The sequence below is a fragment of the Schistocerca piceifrons genome, chromosome X, assembly GCF_021461385.2.
Source record: "Schistocerca piceifrons isolate TAMUIC-IGC-003096 chromosome X, iqSchPice1.1, whole genome shotgun sequence".
NCBI lineage: Eukaryota > Metazoa > Arthropoda > Insecta > Orthoptera > Acrididae > Schistocerca > Schistocerca piceifrons.
Window position 1 is genome coordinate 424,582,785 of NC_060149.1, and position 25,790 is coordinate 424,608,574.

Here is a 25,790-nt window from a genome sequence, read left to right on the forward strand (position 1 = left end):
GTTGCACATTCAAATCCTGCCTCGGGCATGGATGTGTGTGATGTCCTTAGGTTAGATAGGTTTAAGTAGTTCTAAGTCTAGAGGACTGATGATCTCAGGTGTTAAGTCCCATAGTGCTTAGAGCCATTTGAACCATTTTCTGTTCCTTTGGACATGCATGCATGTCCAAAAGAACATTGCATTGTAATTCGGAATAACACAGGCACTGCAATATCCTACGCCTGTAGTTTATAGATACATTTGCATCGTCAGTGTATCGTGTCCAGATTCTCTTAAGTGTCGAAGAAGCTGTTGCCTCGGGTCCAGGTTGTGCAGCAAGGGCCACCCAGATTTCATACAATAGCGACTCATGCACAGTACAGAAGTTACCAGCTCGTGCGCTGTAGCGATGTATACCTAAAAACTAGCGTTGTGTTTGTGTACGTAAATCTAAGGAAGCGAGCAGAAGTGAAGCACTCGGAAATGGTGCAGGAGATCTCTACTTACACGGTGCTATTGAATAGTGGTATAAAAGTAGTCGGAATGGGCAGAGGCAGCGCGCAGGTACGCACCCGCTGCTCGCAGGGCGGCGACTAGGGGCGTGCCGCGCACGGCCCCCAGCAGCCGCTACGAGGCGTTGGCCGACGCGCTCGACTCGCTCGCCGAGCCGGACTCGCTGTCCGAGTCGTCGCGCCGGCGGCTGCGCGTGCGCCGGCGCGCCTCGGCGGGCGTCTGCGTCTGCGGCGGCGGCGCCTGCGGCTGCGGCAGCGCCAGCGGCGGGAACACGTTCTGCTGGAACAGGCCCGACACGTTGCCCGCCGGCCGGTAGTGCGCCACCACCAGCACCTTGCCAGAGCGCGACCGCGCCTTGCCCAGCCCCACGTGCGTCGTCGACGCCCACACCAGCTGCGTGAAGTGCCCTGCAACACGTCAATAAATATACCGATAGCAACTAAAATTTTAACACTGGTAAGGATAACAGATATACTATCTGATCAAAAGTGTCGGGACACCAATATACACTGAAGAGCCAAAGAAACTCGTACAGGCATGCATATTTAAAACAGAGATATGTGAACAGGCAGTATGCGGCGTTGCGCACGGCAACGCCTATATAAGACAACAAGAGCCTGGCGCAGTTGTTAGATCGGTTACTTCTGCTACAATGGCAGGTAATCAAGATTTAAGAAAGTTTGAACGCGGTGTTACAGTCGGCGCACGAGCGATGATATACAGCATTTCCGAGGCAGCGATTAAGTGGGGATTTTCCCGTACTACCACTCACGAGTATACTGTGACTATCAGAAATCAGGTAAAACATCAAATTTCCGACATCGCTGCGGCCGGAAAAAGATCCTGCAAGAACGGGACCAACGACAACTGAAGAGAATCGTTCAACGTGACAGAAATGCAACCCTTCCGCAAACTGCTCCAGATTTCAATGCTGCGTCATCAACAAGTGTCAGCGTGCGAACCCTTCAACGAAACGTCATCGATATGGGCTTTCGATGCCGAAGGCCCACTCCTATACTCTAGATGACTGCACGACGCAAAGCTTTATGCCTCGCCTGGGCCCGACAACATCTACATTGGACTGTTGATGCCTGGAAACATGTTGCCTGGGCGGACGAGTCTCATTTCAAATTGTATCGAGCGGATGAATGTGTACGGGTATGGAGACAACCTCTTGAATCCATGGACCCTCCACGTCAGCAGGGAACTGTTCAAGCTGGTGGAGGGTCTATAATGGTGTGGGGAGTATACAGTTGCAGTGATATAGGAACCCTGATACGTCTAGATACGACTCTGACAGATGACACGTACGTAAGCATCCTGTCTGATCACCTGCATCCATTCATTTCAATCATGCATTCCGACGGACTTGTGCAATTCCAGCAGGACAATGCGACGCCCCACATGTCCACAATTGCTACAGAGTGGCTCCAGGAACACTCTTCTGAGTTTAAACACTTCCACTGGTTACCAAGTTCCCCAGACATGAACATTATGGGTTCCATCGCAGCATGCTATTCAGAAGAGACCTCCACCCGCTCGTGCTGTTACGGATTTGTGGACAGTCCTGCAGGATTAATGAAGTCAATTCCCTCCAGCACTACTTCAGACATTAGTCGAGTCCATGGCCGGCCGGTGTGGCCGAGCTGTTCTAGGTGCTACAGTCTGGAACCACGCGAACGCTAGGGTCGCAGGTTCGATTCCTGCCTCGGCCATGGATGTGTGTGATGTCCTTAGGTTAGTTAGGTTTAAAATAGTTCTAAGTTATAGGGTACTGATGATCTCAGAAGTTAAGTCCCATAGTGCTCAGAGCCATTTGAACTATTTTCGAGACCATGTCACGTCGTGTTGCGGCACTTCTGCTCGTTGGGACCCTATACGATATTAGGCAGGTGTACCAGTTTCACAAATGTGCGTGATTTCCTAAGGGACCAAACTGCTGAGCTCATCGGCCCGTAGACTTACACACTACTTAAATTAACTTATTCTAAGAACAACAGACACACCCACGCCCGAGGGAGGACTCGAGCCTCCGGCGGGAGGGGTCATGCAATCCGTGAATGGCGTCTCACACCACGCGGCCACTCCGCGCGGCGTGCATAACACAGAGTTAACCACTAGATGTCAGTAGAAAGCAGTAACGGCAGAACACGAGATGTGCGAGAGAAGTAATGAGACTGACAACATTGCGAACGATCTAGCAGCGCTATGTTGTCCGACTTGTGCAGACTGGTGTATTCATCCCTTCCAGACGCCCAGTCCGAGTTTCAGCTCTGTACAGCCATCACGTGACTTTTGAGAGCGCCACAAGTGAAGTTATGTTTTTGTTGTCTGTTACGAATGTAGAACAGCGGAATTTAGAGCAATGTTATGCCATCAGATTTTGTGTTAAATTTGGGAATCCGCAAGTGTGACCTTTGAAGAGTTGATACAGGCCTACGGGGAACATCCCTATCAAGAGTAAAATTTTTCCGCTGGCACAAATCATTTTTGGATGGCAGAGAATAAGTTGAAGACGAATCTCGCTCAGTGAGATCTTAAGTTCAGAAACCGACGAGAATGTCAAACGTGTGCTTGCTCTTGTGAGATCAGTCCGACGTTAAACAATAATGATGGTGCGTTACCTGTCAAACTTAAACACTTTCAGCGTACGTCAAATTTTGACCGAAAATTTGCACATGCGAACGGTTTGTGCCAAAATGGTGCCGAAAAACCTCACAAATGAGCAGAAGGAAAATCGAAAAAATGTGTACATTGGTCTTCTTAAGAGGACTGCCAATGACCACGAATGGTTCAGTCGTGTGGTTACAGGAGATGAATCCCACATTTCTCAGTGCGGTACTGAAACAAAGCGGCAGAGTGGGGAGTGGCGCACTGAGACATTTCCTGGCCCGAAATAAGCTCGAATGAGCAAATCAAAGATCAAAACAAATCTGATTTACTTTTTTGATAATAGGGGTGTCGTGCATAAGAAAAATTGTTTATCCAAGACAAACTGTGAACCAAGTGTTTTACGAAGATGTACGTCATTACAACGCACCATGTCACACACCCACTTCAGTCATGGAATTTTTGACCTCAAAAGGCATTCCTGTTGTTCCACAGCCTCCTACTCACCTGATCTGAGTCCTTGTGACGTTTATCTTTACCCGAAAATGGAAAATGTCTTAATTTGGAAATTTGTGGTAAGATCTTATGGGACCAGACTGCTGAGATCATCGGTCCCTAAGCTTACACACTACTTAATCTAACTTACACTAACTTACGCGAAGGACAACACACATACCCATGCCCGAGGGAGGACTCGAACCTCGGACACAGGGAGCCGCGCCGGCCGCGGTGGTCTAGCGGTTCTAGGCACTCAGTCCGGAGCCGCGCGACTGCTACGGTCGCAGGTTCGAATCCTGCCTCGGGCATGGATGTGTGTGATGTCCTTAGGTAAGTTAGGTTTAAGTAGTTCTAAGTTCTAGGGGACTGATGACCATAGATGTTAAGTCCCATAGTGCTCAGAGCCATTTTGGACAGGGAGCCGCGCGAATCGTGGAAAGGCACCCAGACCGTGCAGTTACCCCGAGCGGCGAAAAATGTCTTAAATGGACGTTATTTTGGGACTCTGGAGAACATTCAAAAGAACGTGATCGACGTGTTAAAGGTCTTACCAGTTGGAGCCTTTCAGCGTTGCTACCAACACTGGGAAGGGGACATCATTTTCGTTTAAAAAAAACCGTGGTGGATAGAAAAATCAATCTCATTAATTTTCTCACACACCGTAGATCGGTCACGAGAGCTCATTGACTTCGAATATGGAATAATCATTGGATGTCAGCTGAGTAACAAATGCATCAGGGACATTTCAACCCCTCTAAAGCTGCCCACGTCTACACTGCTGGTGATGTGACTGTGAAGTCGAAATGCGGAGGATCCATCGAAGCTAAACTAAGACCAGGCAAACCTCATGCACTGAGGGACAAGGACCATCGAACATTGCGCAGGGTGGTTGTAAAAAATCGTATGAAATCAGCAGAAGGAATCACACGTGAATTCCGAAGTGTTACCAGCAGTCTAGATGGCACACTGACTGTGAATATCGAGTTAAAAGTAATAGGGTACAATGATCGAGTAGTTCCCCGTAAGCCAAACATAGTCAACGCTAAGCGACGCTTGAGTTGATGTAAAGAGCGACAGCACTGGACAGTGGATGACTGGAAACGATTGATTTGGAGTAATTAATCACGTTTGCAAATACCTGGAGAACGTTACCTGTCGTCATGTGTGGCGCCAACAGTGAAGTACGGACGTGTTACAGTATAGGTCTTTGCCCCCCCCTTCCCCCCCCCCCCCCCCCCCCCCCCCCCGTAGCTGAGTGGCCACAGCGCGATAGAATGTCAATCTTAAAGGCCCGGGTTCGATTCCCGGCTGGGTCGGAGATTTTCTCCGCCCAGGGACTGCATGTTGTGTAGTCCTAATCATCATCATCATCATCATTTTATCCCCATCGACGCGCAAGTCGCCGAAGTGGCGTCAAATCGAAAGACTTGCACCCGGCGAACGGTCTACCTGACGGGAGGCCCTGGTCGCACGACATTCACATTCATTCAGTATAGTTTGTTTTTCGTGGTTGGGACATGGTCCGTCACGGACTGCGCGGCCCCTCCCGCCGGAGGTTCGAGTCCTGCCTGGGGCATGGATGTCTGTGTTGTTCTTAGCATAAGTTAGTTTAAGTAGTGTGTAAGTCTAGGGACCGATGACCTAAGCAGTTTGGTCCCTTAGGGATTCACACACATTTGAACATTTTTGAGGACATGGTCCCCTTACTCCGCTTAAGAGAAAACTAAATGCATAAGGATATGAACTCATACTACAGCATTGTGTTTTGCGTAGAGTAGAGAAACGGTTTGGAGACAATGATTCTATCAGCATGACATGCAGCCTCTGAGGCATCTGCGAGACAATGTTTTGTGGTCAATAAAACTCCTAAAATGGACTAGCCTGCCCAGAGTCCCAACCTGCATCAAGTGGAACACCTTTGGGATGAGTTAAAACGTCGACTTTGCTCCAGATCCCAGCGTCCAACATCACTACCTTTTCTGATTTCGGCTCTTGATGAAGAATGGACTGTCAGTACTGCACATACATACAGATACCTCCTTGAAAGTGTGCATAGCAGCGTTCAAGCCGTCATAAAGACGAAGGTTGGACAAATCCTTTATTATTGTCTGCTAATAGGTATCCATCCAACGGCCTTGTCGCAGTGGTAACACCGGTTCCTGTCAATCGCCGAAGTTAAGAGCTGTCGGGCTGGGCTAGCAGTTAGATGGGTGACCATCCGGTCTGCCAAGCGCTGTTGGCAAGCGGCGTGCACTCAGCCCTTGTGAGGCAAAATGAGGAGCTACTTGATTGAGAAGTAGCATCTGTGGTCTCGGAAACTGACATACGGCCGGGAGAGCGATGTGCTGACCACATGCCCCTCGATATCCGTATCCAGTGACGCCTATAAGCTGAGAATGACATGGCGGCCGGTCAGTACCGGTGGACCTTCGTGGCCTGTTGGGAGGAGTTTAGTTTAGTTTTAATAGGTGTCCAGATACTTATGATCAGATAAGTCCACAGTGCAACCACACTGCTTTGGACTAATTGGTGTGTATCCCAGTCCAAGTTATTGAAAGACCGAATTATATAAATGTTTTATAAAATAGTTACCTGAAGCTACAATTAGGAATGAAGTATGCAGTATATGTACTGGTTAAAGAAAAACTAGATCAACTGTAGTATTATGTAACGTACTGTCCAGTACATGTAATTTAAAAATAACGAAGATAATCGTTTCCAAACAATGAAAAATAGGATTAAACAAATTACAATAGATATGCAAATGTTACATTAAACATGTCTGACGTACAGTGTGTTTGACTATTATTGGTATAAACGAAAGGAACGAATAGAGGGCAATTAAACAAGCAGATAATCCTAATAAAAGAAATGACACAGTTACAAGACTTTACCGCCGTCATACAGATATGATTTTATGAACTTAGACTGGAGCGGTGAGTAACAATTTTCACTCGCCGCTTCAGTCTATATACCGTGTGGTTATAATTAAAATTTCCCTATTTAATACGTTATAATACGGAAACTAATTACCATACGAGTAACAACCTTGGTAGCAGTAATGTCCAGAGTATGGGGTGCATGATTTCCATGCGTCACAGCGCCACCGTCTAGTTCCAACTATGGCCACCAGGTCCCGTGATAGGTCATCGTGATTCATGGTCTCACACATCTGACCAGTCGCAGTGCACTTGTTGCCTTGTCGACACGAGGTTGGACAAAAGGAGCAGGACATTATTGGTGAAGCCCTATTATCAAAACAACAGTAATGCTGCAGCTGCACTTCGAGAATATCACCAGCTGAAAGGATTATGGAAGGGTCCTCTTTCTCCACCTGCTGTGAGGAGCATGATGTAGTTCGAAACAACTGGAAAACTAGGCGTCGCTCCGGGAAGAGGCAGACGATCGGTTGCGCCACAGGTGGTTGATGAATCCGCTGTTGCTATGGCAGGCAAAGCTGCGCGAAATTCCCGATCGTCACGCAGTGCAGGTGTTGTGTCACGACAGTTGAACATCCTGTGGTCTACTGTACGGAAGGTGCTTCGAAACATTCTCAAATGGTATCCGTACAAGATGCATATCGTACAGTAGCTTGCACTGCTCTCCACTTTCTCGCAAGGATTGAAGTTGACGAGGGACCATCCTATGGACAGACGAAGCTCATTTTTCTTTGACGGGTGAGGTGAACACACAGAATTGCCGACTGTAGGGATCTTCGCCTCCAATCACTGTATGGTGAAGTTCCTCTGTATGGTGAACGTGTCATCGTATGGTGTGGCTTAACGGCTACGTTCATTATTGGCCCATTCTTTTTTGGACAGGTTGGTGCTCAAGGACCAAAGACGTGCAGTGTGTCAGGCCAGCGTTACTGCGATATGCTTCTCCGACATGTCATACCAGCCCTACATGAAAGAGACGCATTGAAATGAACAGTTTTCATGCAAGATGAGGCCCCACCGCACATCGATCGTTAAGTTCCCTGCTTCTCCGAAACACATTTGCAAACGATCGAATTATCAGCCGATCGATTCCAAATGCTTGGCCGGTGCGATCACCTGATCTCACTCCCTGTGATTTCTGGATGTGGAGCACCTGAAGGATGGGGTTTACCAGGGGAACATTCACACATGTGCTGATCTTAAGCACAGGTAGCCAGCATACCTACGGACATGCTTCGTTCTGCTGTGCAGGATGCAATCCTGCACTTTCAGACTCTTAAGGAGACTGATGAGCGCCATATTGGGCCGCTTTTGTAGCAATAATTGTATATGTAATGGTTTGATGCACCGTAGCTTCACGTTGAACGTGTTTCAATTGAACTGATTCTACATTATTTATCTTCCCCATGTCCTTCATATTAACGCTATCAAGTTTGGTACTCCTACTGTAATTAGTTTCCGTGTAATAACGTGTTAAATAGGGAAAGTTTAACTATAACCACCCGGTACATAAAATCCTAATAAACATAGGTCCGCAAAAAAATGGTTTTCCCCAATAAGACTTATCACGACTGAGTGCATGAACACCTTATAACAGAGATCCAGAGTATCCAAACTGCAGCTAGGACAAACACAACACAAAAAGTGTACCACACGCCCACGATTCATGTGAAGGTAGGCATCAGCACGTCTTCTCGCCTCATCGAAGCCCGTACACGTTTAAAAGCCCCAGCCGTGATTCGAATGCATTGACAGTCATCGATAAAGCGTTCCCGGAGTTCATCAACAGTGCTGGAAAACACCAAAGCTTTTAAATATCGCCACGCAAAAGAATCCGACGTGGGAAGGCATAATACTGGCGACCCATGATTGAGACATTTGTTGAAAGGCAGTTTACCAGTACTTAGGTATACGTAATGACTATGAAATGAAACAAGGGCAGTTTATCGCTTTGTCATTTACGTCTCACTTGCGGTGTTCCGAAATAAACCTAGCCTCAGACATTTACAGTGATGTAACACTGACACGACTGCACTTGTATGTTTGCCGTATCGGGAAAACCATTTGTTTCCAGACCTATGTTTGTTAGGATTATCTGCTTGTATCATTGTCTTCTACTCATCCGTTTCGTTTATACCTATAATAGTGAAATATCCTGTATACACTACTGCACTATATATTGCTGTATGTAGTCAAAAATGAATGTGCAACGTTTACTGTGGAATGGTACGTACTTCACGATTCATTTACTGCTGTCTTCTCGGGCTACAGTAATATGGTTCACAGCAGTCAAATGAGCAAAACTACTTGATGTTGGTTCCATAACAATATTTTCAATTCCCATATCTGTTTATAATGGCTCAAAGAAGAAACTTACTTTTAGTTGAGACTCTTTTGTACACTGTTCTTTCATTACTTATTGTCGCGTATCTTTTAATGGAATGCAATACTTTTGGCAATCCGGATTGATGTCAATAAAACTGATTAACCTGTCGAAATTTTCCCTTACCTTTAGTAGTTTTAACTTTGCTCTGTTACCCTACATTCTCTTATATCACTGACGTCATTTTCTTCTCTGGAAACTTCTCCTGCATGTTCTTTTTTACATCCTCAGTCATCAACTGGTTTCTAGAATCTTCTTCATCTTTATACAGGGTGGTCTATTGATCGTGACCGGACCAAATATCTCACGAAATAGGCGTCAAACGAAAAAACTACAAAGAACGAAACATGTCTAGCTTGAAGGCGGAAACAATATGGCGCTATGGTTGGCCCGCTAGATGGCGCTGCCATAGGTCAAACGGATATCAACTGCGTATTTTTAAATAGGAACCCCCATTTTTATTACACATTCGTGTAGTACGTAGAGAAATATGAATGTTTTAGTGGGACCACTTTTTTCGCATTGTGATAGATGGCGCTGTAATCGTCACAAACATATGGCTCACAATTTTAGACGAACAGTTGGTAACAGGTAGGGTTTTTAGATTAAAATACAGAACGTAGGTACGTTTGAACATTTTATTTCGGTTGTTCCAATGTGATACATGTACCTTTATGAACTTATCATTTCTGAGAACGCATGCTCTTACAGCGTGATTACCTGTAAATACCACATTAATGCAATAAATGCTCAAAATGATGTCCGTCAACCTCAATGCATTTGGCAATACGTGTAACGACATTCCTCTGAACAGCGAGTAGTTCGCCTTCCGTAATGTTCGCACATGCATTGACAATGCACTGTCGCATGTTGTCAGGCGTTGTCGGTGGATCACTGATAGCAAAAATCCTTCAACTTCTTCAGAAGTCACATCCTTCAACTTTCCCCACAGAAAGAAATCCGGGGACGTCAGATCCGGTGAACGTGCGGGCCATGGTATGGTGCTTCGACGACCAATCCACTTGTCATGAAATATGCTATTCAATACCGCTTCAACCGCACGCGAGCTATGTGCCGGACATCCATCATGTTGGAAGTACATCGCCATTCTGTCATACAGTGAAACATCTTGTAGCAACATCGGTAGAACATTACGTAGGAAATCAGCATACATTGCACCATTTCGATTGCCATCGATAAAATGGGGGCCAATTATCCTTCCTTCCATAATGCCGCACCATACATTAACCCGCCAAGGTCGCTAATATTCCACTTGTCGCAGTCATCGTGGATTTTCCGTTGCCCAATAGTGCATATTATGCCGGTTTACGTTACCGCTGTTGGTGAATGACGCTTCGTCGCTAAATATAATGCGCGCAAAAAATCTGTCCTCGCCATGCAATTCCTCGTGCATAGAAATGCGGTACGGGTGCAATCGATGTTGATGTAGCATTCTCAACATCGACGTTTTTGAGATTCCCGATTCTCGCGCAGTTTGTATGCTACTGCTGTGCGGATTAGCCGCGATAGCAGCTAAAACACCTATTTGGGCATCATCATTTGTTGCAGGTCGTGGTCGACGTTTCACATGTGGCTGAACACTTCCTATTTCCTTAAATAACGTAACTGTCCGACGAACGGTTCGGACACTTGGATGATGTCGTCCAGGATACCGAGCAGTATACATAGCACGCGCCCGTTGAGCATTTTGATCACAATAGCCATACATCAACATGATACCGACCTTTCCCGCAATTGGTAAACGGTCCATTTTAACACGGGTAATGTATCACGGAACAAATACCGCCCGCACTGGCGGAATGCTACGTGATACCACGTACTTATACGTTTGTGACTATTACAGCGCCAACAATCACAAAGCGAAAAAAATGATACAACTAAAGCATTCATATTTCTTTAGGTACTACACGAATATGTAATAAAAAATGGGGGTTCCTATTTAAAAAGAAAAAAAAGGCAGTTGATATCCGTTTGACCTATGGCAGCGCCATCTAGCGGGCCAACCATAGCGCCATCTGGTTTCCCCTTTCAAGCTAGACGAGTTTCGTTCTTTGTAGTTTTTTCGTTTGATGCTTATTTCGTGAGATATTTGTCCCGGTCACTATCAGTGGACCACCCTATATAGTCAGTAAGACGACATTCCACTTCGCTTTAAAAAACCAATCATAATTATCGCTGATTTCCGAAATACTGAAGCACGAACTAGTTAGGGTTTACTGCAACGAAATTTTGCTTCTTTATGGTACGCAGTATGGTATAAAGTATATAAGATTAAATTTTTAGCTGATTTTGGGTTATACATGACAGCAACAGTGGATAGAACTTGGCTAGGACGAGAAATAAGAGTACTTTATTCCATGCTGCTTCAACTTCTTGCCAAAGTTCATCAATCGTAATGGCTGGCGATTGGAGTAGCGTGCTAGTCTTTCGGCAACAGATGGCCAGATGTTTTCAGTGAGTGCGATATCTGGACAATCGGCTGGCCAGGGCAACTGCCGAACACCCTCTGTATATTGGTATGCAGGGACGGGCAACATGTGGTCTTGCATAATCTTGTTCAAAGATAACATCAAGGAGACCTTGAAGTGGGGAACACCAGCCTTTACACGCTAGAAATGTAACGGCTGCTGTCCAAATAGCCGGATATGCGAACCAGAGGCGATAGTGTTGCGTACCCCACGGCATCCTATACCATCGTGCTAGGTGCTTGGCCCGTATGACGAGGACGAATGAAGTCTGGCAACGTTCGTTCTCCTCGATGCCTCCACATACAGATACGTCCATCGTGATTCTGTACGCAGAACTGGGGCTTGTTTGAGAAGACGACCTGGGTCCAGTGTTGTCGTTGGACGCACTGCTGCCGGCGCACCTTTGTATGCTGCCACGTCAAGAGAATCCGCAACAGTGGTCGCTTTGCTGCCAGTCCGTGATGCTCAGAACGTCGTCGCACTATGTGGATATGTGTCATACAACCAAGAAGTTCATTTCCTGACTCTGGGTAAGTGAGGTGGATCCTGCACTGCACAGCGAACAATATGTCTGTCCTCTCAAGCGACAATCGCATGAGGTGGTTCAGATCTTGGTGGTGTTAAGTATGGCCTTACTGAACCGATCGATTCAATATTCATATGACGGGCATAGGATCTCGACCAACGCGAGCAGCAATACCGTGGAACGATATCACGCAGTCACGTTCCTGCCTTTATCGAATTCCGACACTAGATCTTATCACACACAACCAATATTAAAATAAGATTTCTGAATCAGAAACCCTCCGCGTAGTATTACCTTACATACAGAAGATAAATGGCGCTACTTTTAGAAACTATCTAAATCTGGATGGCCACACAGGGATTCGAACCGCCGCCGTCCTCCCAGGTGCAAGTCCAAAGCCACCTCGTACACCACACCATCACCGTGCATGTCACCTCTGGTAGCGTGAAAGGATTGACTGGTGAGTGGAGTGGTGGTGGTTGTATTCAGTGAAGACTGAATGCCAGTATCCAGTTAATGATCGTGTTCGTGTAGCACTTTTACACGATGTGCGTCATCTTCATAGTACAACTGCCTATGACATAAAGACCAGAGCCATGGCAACATCTTCTGTATGGGAATATGAATTACTACTTTTGTTTGTCTTTCGTGTTCACAGAAGAACGATAAAAGAGGAGTCCTTAAGCCATTAACCCGCCGTTTTAGATAGGAAAGCGATTTGCTGTTTCGTCACGGTAAGGGCGAAAGCTCAAGGCCCTAAATGGTGTACGACATTTGCTCCGAGCAGGAAGATATCCAGATCTCTCCGCCATTAAACACCTGGTGACGGGTATAACTGATTAGTCCACAACCATTTTGGAAGTTACATCAAAATATGCAATATGTTTCTGAAATTTTATTGCAGTTTGCAGTCGATACTACGTGATCGTTAGCATGTAAGAATTCAACCTTATGATCCCGACAGGGAAGAATGCGAGTGCACTGTGTACTGATGAGACTGTTTAAATGCTCCGTATTATGAAAATCTGCTTTATTTGCTCTGGCTTTGTCGTTATATAACGCTATCATGATGTATTACCTGTTACTTTAAGCTGCAGTGAATTACAATGTTTCTTAAGTTAACTGGAATATCCTTTTGAGACAGTGAATTACTTTCTGAGTAATTTGTGATTATCGAGCGAGATGGTGCAGTTGTAAGGTACTCGAATCGCATTCGGGAGGACGGCAATTTAAATCTTTTCCGGCAATCTAGCTTTAGGAACGAATGTGAGCGTTTAACGCCATGTCGACATCGAGGTCATTAGGGACGGAGCATAAGATCGGATTGTTTCAATGATGGGGAAGGAAATCAGCAGTGCACTTTCAAAGAAACCATCCCGGCATTTTCCTGGAGCTATTTAGGGAAATCACGGAAAACCTAAATCTGGTAGGCTGGACGCGGATTTGAGTCCTAGTCCAACTTTAGTTTTTCCGTGGTTTCCCGAAATCGTTAAGGCAATTTTCGGGTTCGCCCGCGTGGCGCTAAACTCTAATTTTCCTTCCTTTTATGCTAGATCCAAACGGATAGGTAGTATTGCTTAACATAAAAAAACCAAGTAACTTATCTGAGTTACATTACGTGTTCTCCCATCCACAACATCCTGCTAACACGCTGTTAATAAGAAACATTATGGATTGGTGTGTATGGACGTGACATTTACGAAGATGACTATCCAGTTTTTGTAGGCATCATCTCTCATTATAAATTTCAGGCCTATAATTTAAAGGATCAAGATGTGGAGTAGCGATAATGTATACGCTAAAAGATGTTCTGAAAGTATTTTGAAACGTGACTCACTGATAAGAGACTTTTGTCATGTGTAGTGACCCTCCAGTAGTGTCACACGGACCATGACGCCCAAGTGTGGTGATACAGTTGCCACAACGGCTCGATGTACTACAGATCAGTCTGTTGATTATGATTTGTGGTTACGTCTTCACCTGCTGGAAATGGGGTCAGAACCACTGATGCTGCTGCTGATTACGACTAAACATTTAAGGTCATTCATTTACTATTCACCCTCCAGGACGGAAGCAGTACATCCCATTTATCTGCGTCTACAGTAAATTCTATTTGCAAGTGTGAGAAAGTTTTTAAATGTTTGCTTAGCATGTGTCTGAGGCGGGACGTAGTTATCGGCCCGGTATTCACCTAATGGGATATGGGAAACCGCCTAAAAACCATACCTCGTCAGGCTGGCACATTGGCCCTCTTCATTAATCTTCCCAGCGGATTGGAACCGGGTTCAGTGTACTTCACCGTCCCGAATGCAAGCTCTTTAATGTGCACGGCTATCTGGGTGGTTCAGAGCCACTATACCCAAGACCTCTGTAGTCAAAGACTGTGGCAGACACACTAAGTACATCCACACTGGCATACCATGTACCCTGTCAGTCCAAAACTTTCGGGACTGGATTAATAAAAAAAAATAGAGAAACGTTGAGATGGTGGTTTTAATTCTTCAGGTGTTCTACATAGTCTCCCCCCTCCCCCCCCCCCCCCCTCCCCACACACACACACTTGAGTGCAACGCACAAAAGTTCGTATAACCATGTGAAACTGTCAGAAAAGTCCTTCTTTGGGATGTTGTCCAACTGGCGCGTCACGTTGGCTTCGATGTGTTATGTTGTCAAAGTGTTGAACCCTCACATGGATTTCTGTACTTTGTCGTTTTCTGATAGCTTCATACTAATAACACCAAGTCTCGTCACCATACAGGATTTTTTTCCAGGAAAGCATTGTCCGCCTCTTGTATTTCAATCAAATCGTGGCAAGCGTATACGCATCGGTGTTTTTGTTCTGAAGTAAGGGTGTGCGGGAGAAACTTTGCAACAGAGTTCTCTTCTTCACAAATTCTGGAGAGTGTCTTGAACATTCGATTTAGAGATTTTTCCCCATTGCGATTTGCGACACAACAACATTAACAGAAACTGTCAGGAAAACCCTTCTTTGGGATGTTGTCCAACTCGTGCGTCACGTTGGCTTCAATGTGTTATGTCATCAAAACGTTGACCCCTCACATGGATTGGTCGAATACACATCTGTTGTTTACAGTTGTTTGTTCGAGCTGTCGCCGTAGTTACTGTGCCGACATCGCTTATACCCCAGGAATAAAATATGTCTTGGAACTTTTTGGACGGGCAGTGTACACGGTGTTCGGCAGTTCCTGTTACAAATTTCTAGGAATTGTACAGGGGAGTGAATACATAATATTTTGTATAGGAACCAATGTACGGAAACGTGCCGTTTCCGTTCTATGACGATTTCAATTCAGGTGTTTAACTGATCCGCTTCTACTTGTGGAATTGAATAGGTGTGACGCAGTACAATTATTAGTCAAGAGTTCGAAAGGAAACATAACGAAACATTTATCCAGAATGAAATTTTCACTCTTCAGCGGAATGTGCGCTGTTGTGAAACTTCCTGTCAGATTAACACTGTGTGCCGGACAGACACTCGTTCGCAACTCGTTGTCTAGCGGCTAGCGTTGCTATCTCTGTATCACAGGGTCGCGGGTTCGATTCCCGCCCGAGTTGGGGATTATCTCTGCACGGGAACTAGGTGTTTGTATTGTCCTCCTCATTGCATCATCATAATAATTCGCGACAGAGGCTGGATTAGAGCGAATAAAAAAAACTTGGACTGTGTAACAACTGGGACTTTGTACGGGCGCTGATGACCGCGCAGTTGTGCGCCCCCAAACCAAACATCATCGGACCGAGACTCGAACTTGGAGCCTTTGCCTTTCGAGGGCAAATGATCTCCCACGTGCCCGCGAAAGGCAAAGGCTTCGAGTTCCAGTCTCGGTCCGGCACACAGTTTTAATCTGCCAAGAAGTTTCATGTAAGCGCACACTCCGCAGTAGTCTGAAAATTTCGCTCTGAAAACATCCCTCAAGCTGTGCCTAAGCCGTGTCTCCGCAATATCCTTTCTTCCAGAAGTGCTACCTAAAAATTTCGCTGTGAAGTTCGGAAATTAAGCGACTAGATACTGGCGGGAGAGCCATGAGGAACGGTTGTGAGTCGTGGTTGGGTAGTTGAGTTAGTAGAGCACTTGCACGCAAAAGGCAAAAGTCCCGAGTTCGAGTCTCGGTCCGGTACACAGTTTTAATCAGCTAGGAAGTTCCATTCATTTATCACTCATTTGTTTCTATTCACACTTAAACATTACTTGTTTACATTACTCCAAAATAAAAAAGAGCCCAGAATACTGTACGTAAAGAACAGCACTGATACATTATAACAGCGGCTTGATGTGGCGACCAGCAACGTCGTTACAGACATTGTACCTACGGAGCATGTTCTGGTTCGCACCATCCATCCCATCTCGTTTCTCTTCAATTTCTAGTGCAGCTGGCACAGCTCGTCCCAGAAGATCTTCCTCTGTCTTTACAGGAGCTTCTTAAATTAAACTTTTCAACTGACCCCACAAGAAGTAGTCCACAGGAGTTAAATCCGGCGACTGCAGCGGCCATGCGGTTAGACAACCTTGGCCTATCTATCTATCCCTCAGCAGACGTGGACGTGTTACACATCCGAATTGAAGCCGCCGTAGAACGGAAATGGTACGTTTCCGGACATGGGGCCCTATTCAGAATATTATGTACTCGCTCTCCTCTACAAGTCCTAGAAGCTTGTAACGGTAATTTCCGAACACCCAGAATACCGCACAGACGCATGGTATTCCACAACAGTTTATTCCTCTCAGTATCGATTAGAGCCAATGCTTTCTCGTAGACCTCGAAAGATCTGCACTTACGCATACGAGGGTGGTTGCTTGTTGAACGTGATACTCTAATTGCCTTCGAATGAAATGAAATGAAATGTCGTGTGACGAGGGCCTCCCGTCGGGTAGACCGTTCGCCTGGTGCAAGTCTTTCGATTTGACGCCACTTCGGCGACTTGTGCATCGATGGGGATAAAATGATGATGATTAGGACAACACAACACCCAGTCCGTGAGCGGAGAAAATCTCCGACCGAGCCGGGAATCGAATCCGGGCCCTTTGGATTGACAGTCTGTCGCGCTGACCACTCAGCTACGGGGGGCGGACTGCCTTCAAATATCTTTCGTTGTCTGAGAGCGTATCCATTACAATTTAGCGATTTACGAAGGAATTTGATAGTTTGCACTGTGACTGGCCAGGTTTTGTCTTACTAATGGCTCACCAACTACAAGCTTCAGTAAATCTCGCTGTCGAGGCATTGCACGTACTTTACTCGTAAACACGGGCATCGACATCGAATCCTTTAACTTCAACGCTTGAGCAAAGCCTCAGTTATTGACTAGATGTCCAGTCGGCATGTCTAAGAGAATCGAAGGGAATTTTCCTTGTTCGCGTAGCAATACCGCGTAGTTGTACTCCGCAGTGTTTATCAGGGTACTTCGAGCGATTCCTGATTGCTTTGGCCAGTGTAGATCAGAAATGAAATGTCTTAGTTTGGATAGGTCCCAGGGCCTGTGTTCGGCAGCTGTTCGAAGGAACTAACTATTGCATCACCTCGATCTGTAATATTATTCTAGTGAAGCAGACGCTCTCGTTAAACTTCCAAAGTTTGTATTACTACTTTACTGCTTGGAATACGTGGTTGTTCTTATGGACTTACTATGCAAGATAACGATAATATGTAATATACTACAGTCTTGTCTTTCTACTCCAGCTCTAGGCTCTGCAAAAGTAGAGAACAACTGAAATACACTCCTACGAGAGAATAAATCTGTAGTGTTAAGCTGGGTGCTTACCTGCATTGACGTTGGCATGCAGGATGTCAGGCTCCTTGAGGTAGTTGTACTGGCGTACCGCACTATACCAATAGGTTACTACTTCCTGACCTGCAAACACAAATCATCATAAACATAAATGTCAGCTGATATCTAAAACAAGTATAGAGAAAGATCTTTTTCTGAAGAACAAATTATTTACTCCAGAAATGGATTAGTTCTTTACCGCACTCAGTTTATATTTATGAATGAGAGTCAGAGGCCGTAAGCATATGATTCATGCGAAAACGTGGAAAACCAAAAGCGACAAGTAATCACTAGATAGAAATGAAGTCAGGATGGAGTTCGTTGGTCATTCTGTTTCCTTTTTCATCGAATATATGGAATGGGAAGTGATAAATGTGATGGTCTTTGTTGCTTGTAATACGAAAGCCGGTCGTTGTGGCCGCGCGGTTCTAGGCGCTTCAGTCTGAAACCGCGCGACCGTTACGGTCGCAGGTTCGAATCCTGCCTCGGACGCGGATGTGTGTGATGTCCTTAGGTTAGTTAGGTTTAAGTAGTTCCAAGTTCTAGGGGACTGATGACCTCAGATGTTAAGTCCCATAGTGCTCAGAGCCATTTGAACCATTTTTTTTTTGTAATAAGAAAGACAAAAGGTAGTTATTAAATGGTATCGACAAGATGCTTAGCAAAGATTTTGACTTAAGGAAATAAAAGGAAAGAGAAGAAAGACGAGAATAATGTGACGCGGGGTAAATAAAAGTCCGCCTCCGTAGCTGAGTGGTCAGCGTTGCTGACTGCCATACGGAGGACCCGTGTTTGATTCCCGGTACTGCCACGGGTTCTTCCTTTGTGAGAGGACCGGAATGAGGTGCACTTAGCTTCATGACGCGAACTGAGAAGTTATTTGATCGAGTGGTAAGAAAATTGATTATGGTCGTGAGAGCAGTGTGTTGGCCCCATGCGGCTCCATACCGCATCCAATGACGTCACTGTCAGAGGATGAGCATTACGAAGATGCTTCGCGAACTCAAATGGGAATCCCTGGAGGGAAGGTGACGTTCTTTTCGAGGAACGCTGTTGAGGAATTTTAGAGAACCGGTATGTGAAGCTGAGAGCAAAACATTTCTACCGCCGCCAACATACGTTTCGCGTAAGGATCACGAATATAAGATAAAAGAAATAAGTGCTCATATGGAGGAATGTAGGCAGTCGTTTTGCGCTTGCTCTATTTGCGAGTAGAAGAGGGAAGGAAATGATTAATAGTGGTACAAGGTGCCCTCTGCCACGCACCGTACGGTGGTTTGCAGAGTACGTATTTAGATGTTGATGATAATGCGGTCGGTCGGTACAGATGTGTCCGCCAGGTCTTGTAGAAGTAGTTTATGCTTACGGAGTAAATAAATTACCGACATAATAGATATCAAACCCAGAGAAAAACGTTAAAACATATAAAAATTTCGCTGTTTATGAAACAAAATTACACAATGTGGCGGGAACCAGAAAGGGGGAAAGTCTTAAAGGAAAGCAGCACAGATGAGAAAAGGATGCGTAGAAGAAGTGAACCACAACACACAGCATTCTGGGGAATCGGGGAACAAACATGCAAGGTGTCTGGGAAAATTTGAAATGTCGTGTTAATAAGCATGTTACAAATCAAGTCGACAGATCAAATACGAAACTTTAAACAGAATACGTGAGCTGAGAACTTACTGGAAAAATCTTACTGGAAGAAGATAGGATGGTGGAATTTGTCTTCAAATACCCAACGAGAGTTAATTTAATAATAAAATGAACAGCGGTATGTAAATGTTTTAGGAGGAGCCAAAGACTTGAATATGAAGTACGGTTTACTAATGGCATTGATAGTATTAAATATTCGGAGAAAAAAGAACGGAACAGGATAGGAAGTACGTACTACACCGTTCGAAAGTCTGAGGACAGAATAAGAAATTGAACTCTTTTTCTGGAGCAAGGTAATCAGTACTGCGAGCATCTGCACAGAGCAGCTGTTTAGTTCGTTCTGGTCTACACTCTTCGTCATATTCCGAAAATAAGTCTAATGCGTAACATATACTTTGCTTCCTCTGTGTCAGTTCTTAGTTAATTAAAATATTTATTGATTTTTTATTCCAATTGTTCCCTGAGGACAGTATATAAGGTAGACACACATTACGTATTTCTCACTTGAAGGTATTAATTTGGTTATATAGTCAGCTGAGCTGAATGTTCAATTGTGTGTGAAATCTTATGGGACTTAACTGCTAAGGTCACCAGTCCCTACGCTTACACACTACTTAACCTAAATTATCCTAACGACAAACACACACACCCATGCCCGAGGGAGGACTCGAACCTCCGCCGAGACCAGCCGCACAGTCCATGACTGCAGCGCCTTAGACCGCTCGGCTAATACTGCGCGGCTAGCTGAGCTGAAGTTTGCTGTGTAAATAGCAAATTATCCCAGATGTATTATCTGAGCGTTGATTTCTTAAGGTTACTTGCTGTAACATAGAAAGAGCAACGTAGCTCAGACCATTACATCTTCATCTAAATCTTAATACACCCACTTACCTTTCCAATCGTCCGTTCTTAGTTGTGTTCCGATTTTTTGCACTTATTCTATTTTGAAACCAATGTTGCAAAGTTTTTTCAGTACAAAAATAGCTGCTTCTCCAATGGTCTGTTTGAGACTCGTCAACTTAACCTATAGTATAAGTCTGTAGACTGAGCGAAATCTTCTGTATTACAAAAGACGTTGCTCATCTTGATTTAAATGTTTGCAGTCTGGGAGTGTCTCTTTCAAGGTTCTCTCCATAATTCTGGCTATGAAGCCAGAGTTATATTTAAATAATGAGACCTTTGTTTGTTTTTTATGTTCATAAGGCAGTGGTCCGAGGCATATTTCTCTGCCTATTGGCTGTCTTCTAGCTGGAGACATCATCAAAGGCTCTAACAATTCAGAAATCAGTTATAATCTCAAACAAGCTTAGCAAGTCTAATGTCTATACGTATCCACTACAAGCTGCGGTATCGGTGGCATCTTCACCGAGCCCAGGCATGCGTAATCAAACACAGGGATATGTAAACAGGCAGAATACGGCGCTGTTGTCGGCAACGCCTATATAAGGCAACAAGTGTCTGGCGCAGTTGTTAGATCCGATACTGCTGCTACAATGGCGGGTTATCAAGATTTAAGAGAGTCTGAATGTGGTGTTATAGTCGGTGCACGAGCGATGGGACTCAGCATCTCCGACGCAGCGATGAAGTGGGGATTTTCCCGTGCGACCATTTCACGAGTCTACCGCGAATATAAGGAAACCGGTAAAACATAAGACATTGCTGCAGCAGGAAAAAGATCCTGCAAGAAATGCACCAATGACGTCTGAAGAGAATCGTTCAACGTGACAGAAGTGCAAACCTTCCGCAAATTGCTAAGATTTCACTGCTGGACCATCAACAAGTGTCAGCGTGCGAACCATTCAACGGAACATCATCGATATTGGTTTTCGGAGCCGAAGGCCCACTCGTGTACCCTTGATGATTGCACAACACAAAGCTTTATGCGTCACGTATGCCCGTCAGTACCGACATTGAACTGTTGATGTCTGGAAACATGTTGCCTGGTCTGACGAGTATCGTTTCAAATTGAATCAAGCGGATGGCCGTGCACGGGTTCGGAGACAACCTCATGAACCCATGGTCCCTGCATGTAAGCATGGGACTGTTCAAGCTGATAGAGGCTCTGTAATAGTGTGGGGCGTGTGCAGTGGAGTGATATGGTACCCCTGACACGTCTAGATACGACTCTGACAGGTGACACGTGCGTAAGCATCCTGTCTGATCACCTGCATCCATTAATGTCCATTGTGCATTCCGACGGACTTGGACAATTCCAGCAGGACAGTACAACAAGACACACATCCAGAATTGCTACAGAGTGGCTCAAGGGACACTCTTCTGAGTTTAAACACTTCCGCTGGCCACCAAACTCCCCAAACACGAACATTACTGATCATATCTGGAATGCCTTGCAACGTACTGTTCAGCAGAGACCTCCACCCCCTAGTAATCTTACGGTTTTATGGACAGCCCAGCAGGATTCATGGTGTAAGTTCCCTCCAAGCACTACATCAGACATTAGTCGAGTCCATGCCAGGTCGTGTTGCGGCATTTCTACGTGGTCGCGGGGGCCCTACACGATATTAGGCAAGTGTACCAGTTTCTTTGGCTCTTCAGTTTAGAATCATACTGGTGAAACGGGGTGATGAGAACTAATGAAATGCGATGGCATGCAACCGAATGCGAAACAGTCAGTCGTGGGGCTTATCGTGAAACTGGCTATCCTTTAAGGCATAGCTTCAGATAGTGCGATAATATGTTTTATAGGCACTGGAAAAAAAAATCCAGAGGGCTGAATTTGTCCAGTGCTGCCAGGTAGTTATTTTCAATGTCACACACTTTTCAGGAGCGATAGCTTGCTCCAAAGCAGTATTTTGTTTTATACGCAGACCAGGAATCAAGCAAAAGCAAATTACTTGACCAACTATTGGCCAAAAGCAGTGCTCATACCACAGTTGTAGTTCTCTTACGCCCATTTTTCCACTCTTGTTTGCTTTGACGTCACGTGCGAGAAAGAATCGTAGGGGAAGAGCACCTCCAGCTCCTCGCAGCACAATAAATAACTTTCCGGCCAATTTACCATCCAGATTAGTAGTCGGCATAGTTGTATACGGATGCGTAAGGCACTGATGTTATTTGACCTTGATAGCTCTAATTTACAGGGTTCGTTTCATACGCATTTGCTCTTCAGATCCCGATAGGTCGGAGCTGAAAACAAATTCCTTACTGAACGATGGGACACGTTTGTTTATCTCATATATAAATTTTCGGGCGGATTCTGCAGTTTTCTGTGCATCGTCAAGTTGACGCTATGTTTGAAATTTCGTTGCCTTACATCTTCCAATTCTGTAGTTCTATTTGAAGATATGCAACCATCCACTGCTCCCCTTAAATCACTGAAATATATGTCGCGCGCAATTTGATGTGCATAACCTAGTAGGTCACTATCTTGCACATTCTGTAAACTGTATCGAGCATCCTACAAACGCGCGAACACCAGTTTTTGTAACAAGTACGCCTGGTCCTCCTGGAATATCCTTTGTTTCTCTTAGGCACTACACGGTCGTATTGCTGCGGACTTAATCTAAATCTGTTCATTATTGTTTTTTTACCATGCTGCGGATGATCTTCCACGCAGGTAATTATGTTTGGCACCCAATTCTTAGACAAAGATTATCATTTTCTACGTTTCACTGTATATGGCATTTGTAGCTCCCTGTCCGACAGGAGCCATGAACTACATGGCTCGACACCTGTTTCAATATCAGTCTCGCTTGTTAAGCACGTATCGTCATCATTGTGCTCCTCATGTACATTGTCCGCACAGTCGAGCGTATACGACACCACACATTCCACTGAGCCACTCTGCAGTAATGCTGATACTTCACCTGCCACTTTTTTCTCACTCTGCGAAATTCCTTGGGTTCCTTTGTGACGAGATGTCAACTTCCGAATCTGTTGTTGTAGATATAACGCAAAGTTTGCTTTGTTTATGGTTCCCATTGCCATGCTTTGTTTCGACAACATTGGCACTGTAGCACTGTTGTGAGGTACTTCTCGACGAAGCAGTTCAACTACGCTCCGTAGCCTCATGCTGTACTCACCACTGGACACCTCCAGTCTCGCCCCTGTTGCCAATAGCAGCCAATATTGAGGTTGCATGGTAGACAATACGTGGGGCGTCGAATGCCACAAACGTTCTTGTCATTTAGCTACCTCGCACTCAAGGGTTTCCTTGTCAGAGCGTCATCACAATGCTCTGTGAATCTGCAGACTTATCAACCTTAGTACGGAAGATTGCAAAGCTACTAAGCATTATTAGTTACTAGTGACTTATCTGATTGTATAAACACGAAACTATTTGTTTCTATCAAGAACATTATTCACACTGTGTATAACTCGGCACCACAGAAGGACCGCCGCCCGCTATGGCCGAGCAGTTCTAGGCACTTCGGTCCGGAACCGCGCTGCTGCTACGGTCGCAGGTTCGAATCCTGCCTCGGGCATGGATGTGTATGATGTCCTTAGGTTGGTTAGGTTTAAGTGGTTCTAAGTCTAGGGGACTGATGACCACAGATGTTAAGTCCCATAGTGCTTACAGCCATTTGAACCATTTGAACCACAGAAGGACCCAACAACACTTCAAAGTTATGTATATCCCAAATATTAAGTGTACACATTGCAAATAAACTTATTAACGTGTTATTTTATGTAGATGTCTTACTGTCTTTATTGGTCACCTAAAACACTAACACGTCGCAGGCTCCAAAAAACACGTCGCTACAAGGCCGCCATCTTAAGCAGTAGTCTGACGACGTCACGAACCAGCCGTTGCGTGAATAAGTACTAATAATTTGGCTTGCTGAGCCTGTTTGAGTTTGTAACTGCTTTCTGAGTTATTATAGCATCTGATGATATCTCGAGTATTGGAAGGCGAAACGTTAGACAGAGAAATATGCCTTGGACCATGCCCTAATTAATGTCGATAGAACAAAACTCACCAAATACGAAGAGTACTGCTAGCCACATTGAAATACAACTGTAGAAACATTTTTCAGTAGCCCGCTGACGAAACGAACAGTTACTACCGTTTCTTCTTAGGTTTATTATCCCTACAGAGGATCATAATTTGATTCTGATGAACAAGTTATTATTACAGCAAGTTAATATTCTTCATCTCACTCGATAACGTTGCTCAGGATTTATTGCTTCTTACGGACAAAAATTCTTTTTACTGCCAATTTCAAAATCATTTATGTGCTAGTTACATCTACCGGCATCAGTTTTACCTAGACCTAAACAGAGTTTACTAATTACGCACAGAGGCACGTATTAAATAAAAAACAAAATTTGCGTCAAATGTGAAGGGAAATTTTTAGGACAGGGGAACTTACGTTTCTATTTTTAGAGGAAAAAAATAAAATTTTCACTGTGTGCCTGATAAAAGTATGCACTGAGTCGTATACAGTTTGTTGTTGATGTTAGAAATGTTAGAACTGGCGAATGAAACCCCGTGACGCCAGAGACCTACATCTCTCCAAATGCACCGAGGCAGTGTCCATGCTGAAACTTTCTCCTGGCACACAGTTTATCAGCGTTATCATCCTCATCTTGAAGAAGGGGAAGCAATGAAGAGAAGCGGACGGTTGGTAACTTAGCGTGAACGTACATTACGCACCTGTGACATCTGCCTGGAGGGTCGTAGTAGGCCGGCAAAACAGGTTTTGGCCGATGTCGCGGTCTGTCCGGTAGTAGAATGTGTTCACGTGTGCCAAGTGGTTTGCCCAGGCCTGCGCGTAACTGCAAAGCTGTGGAAAGAAAAACACCGTTATCGCTTGCAACACAAGTTACAAATAAAACTTATAATTTATATGCAGTCTGGAATAACCGCTCTCAGTCTTTCAACAATATTTAATTGACTTCCATAGGTTGCTGTCATAGTATAGCGTAATATGCACGTCAAATCTATGGTTGACTTAAAGGACCATTGGGCTCACGTCAACATTTCCGTATAAGAAAAAAAAAATGGTTCAAATGGCTCTGAGCACTATGGGATTTAACATCTATGGCCATCAGTCCCCTAGAACTTAGAACTACTTAAACCTAACTAACCTAAGGACATCATACAACACCCAGTCATTACGAGGCAGACGTATAAGAAATCAGTCCTGGATGATAGGAAAGACATAATGTCTCTGCAGTTTCTAGCTGCACTTAGAATGGTTGATTTGCTTAGAGAACATTGTCCACCTGTATATCTAAGCTCAACGGACAAAATATCAGTTATGCCCCTGAAAAACCACGGTTTGTAGCGCTGTACATGGTGTAGAACTGACATCAGGTCGTTATGTGACGCTCCACCGCTGATGTAATTCATATGAATGAAGTGGTTTGTGTTTGCCACTCGGTTCTATGGAATCAGCGCAGTAAGATGGATCAAAGCGGAGACGTGCCAGAATGACAGAAAGGAG

General features: G+C 44.8%; 1 protein-coding gene across 1 annotated transcript in view; it reads right to left on the reverse strand.

Annotated features, from left to right (window-relative positions):
* Positions 1–606: 606 nt before the first annotated feature.
* The window catches only part of LOC124722394 (Golgi-associated plant pathogenesis-related protein 1-like), an 87,391-nt gene continuing 62,207 nt past the window's right edge, over positions 607–25,790 (reverse strand). Inside the window, exons 3-6 of the mRNA XM_047247565.1 lie at positions 24,998–25,127; positions 17,719–17,808; positions 737–899; positions 607–679 (exon numbers count right to left, since the gene is read on the reverse strand). Coding sequence (XP_047103521.1) covers positions 607–679; positions 737–899; positions 17,719–17,808; positions 24,998–25,127 — 456 coding nt within the window. The remainder of the gene's footprint in view (positions 680–736; positions 900–17,718; positions 17,809–24,997; positions 25,128–25,790) is intronic.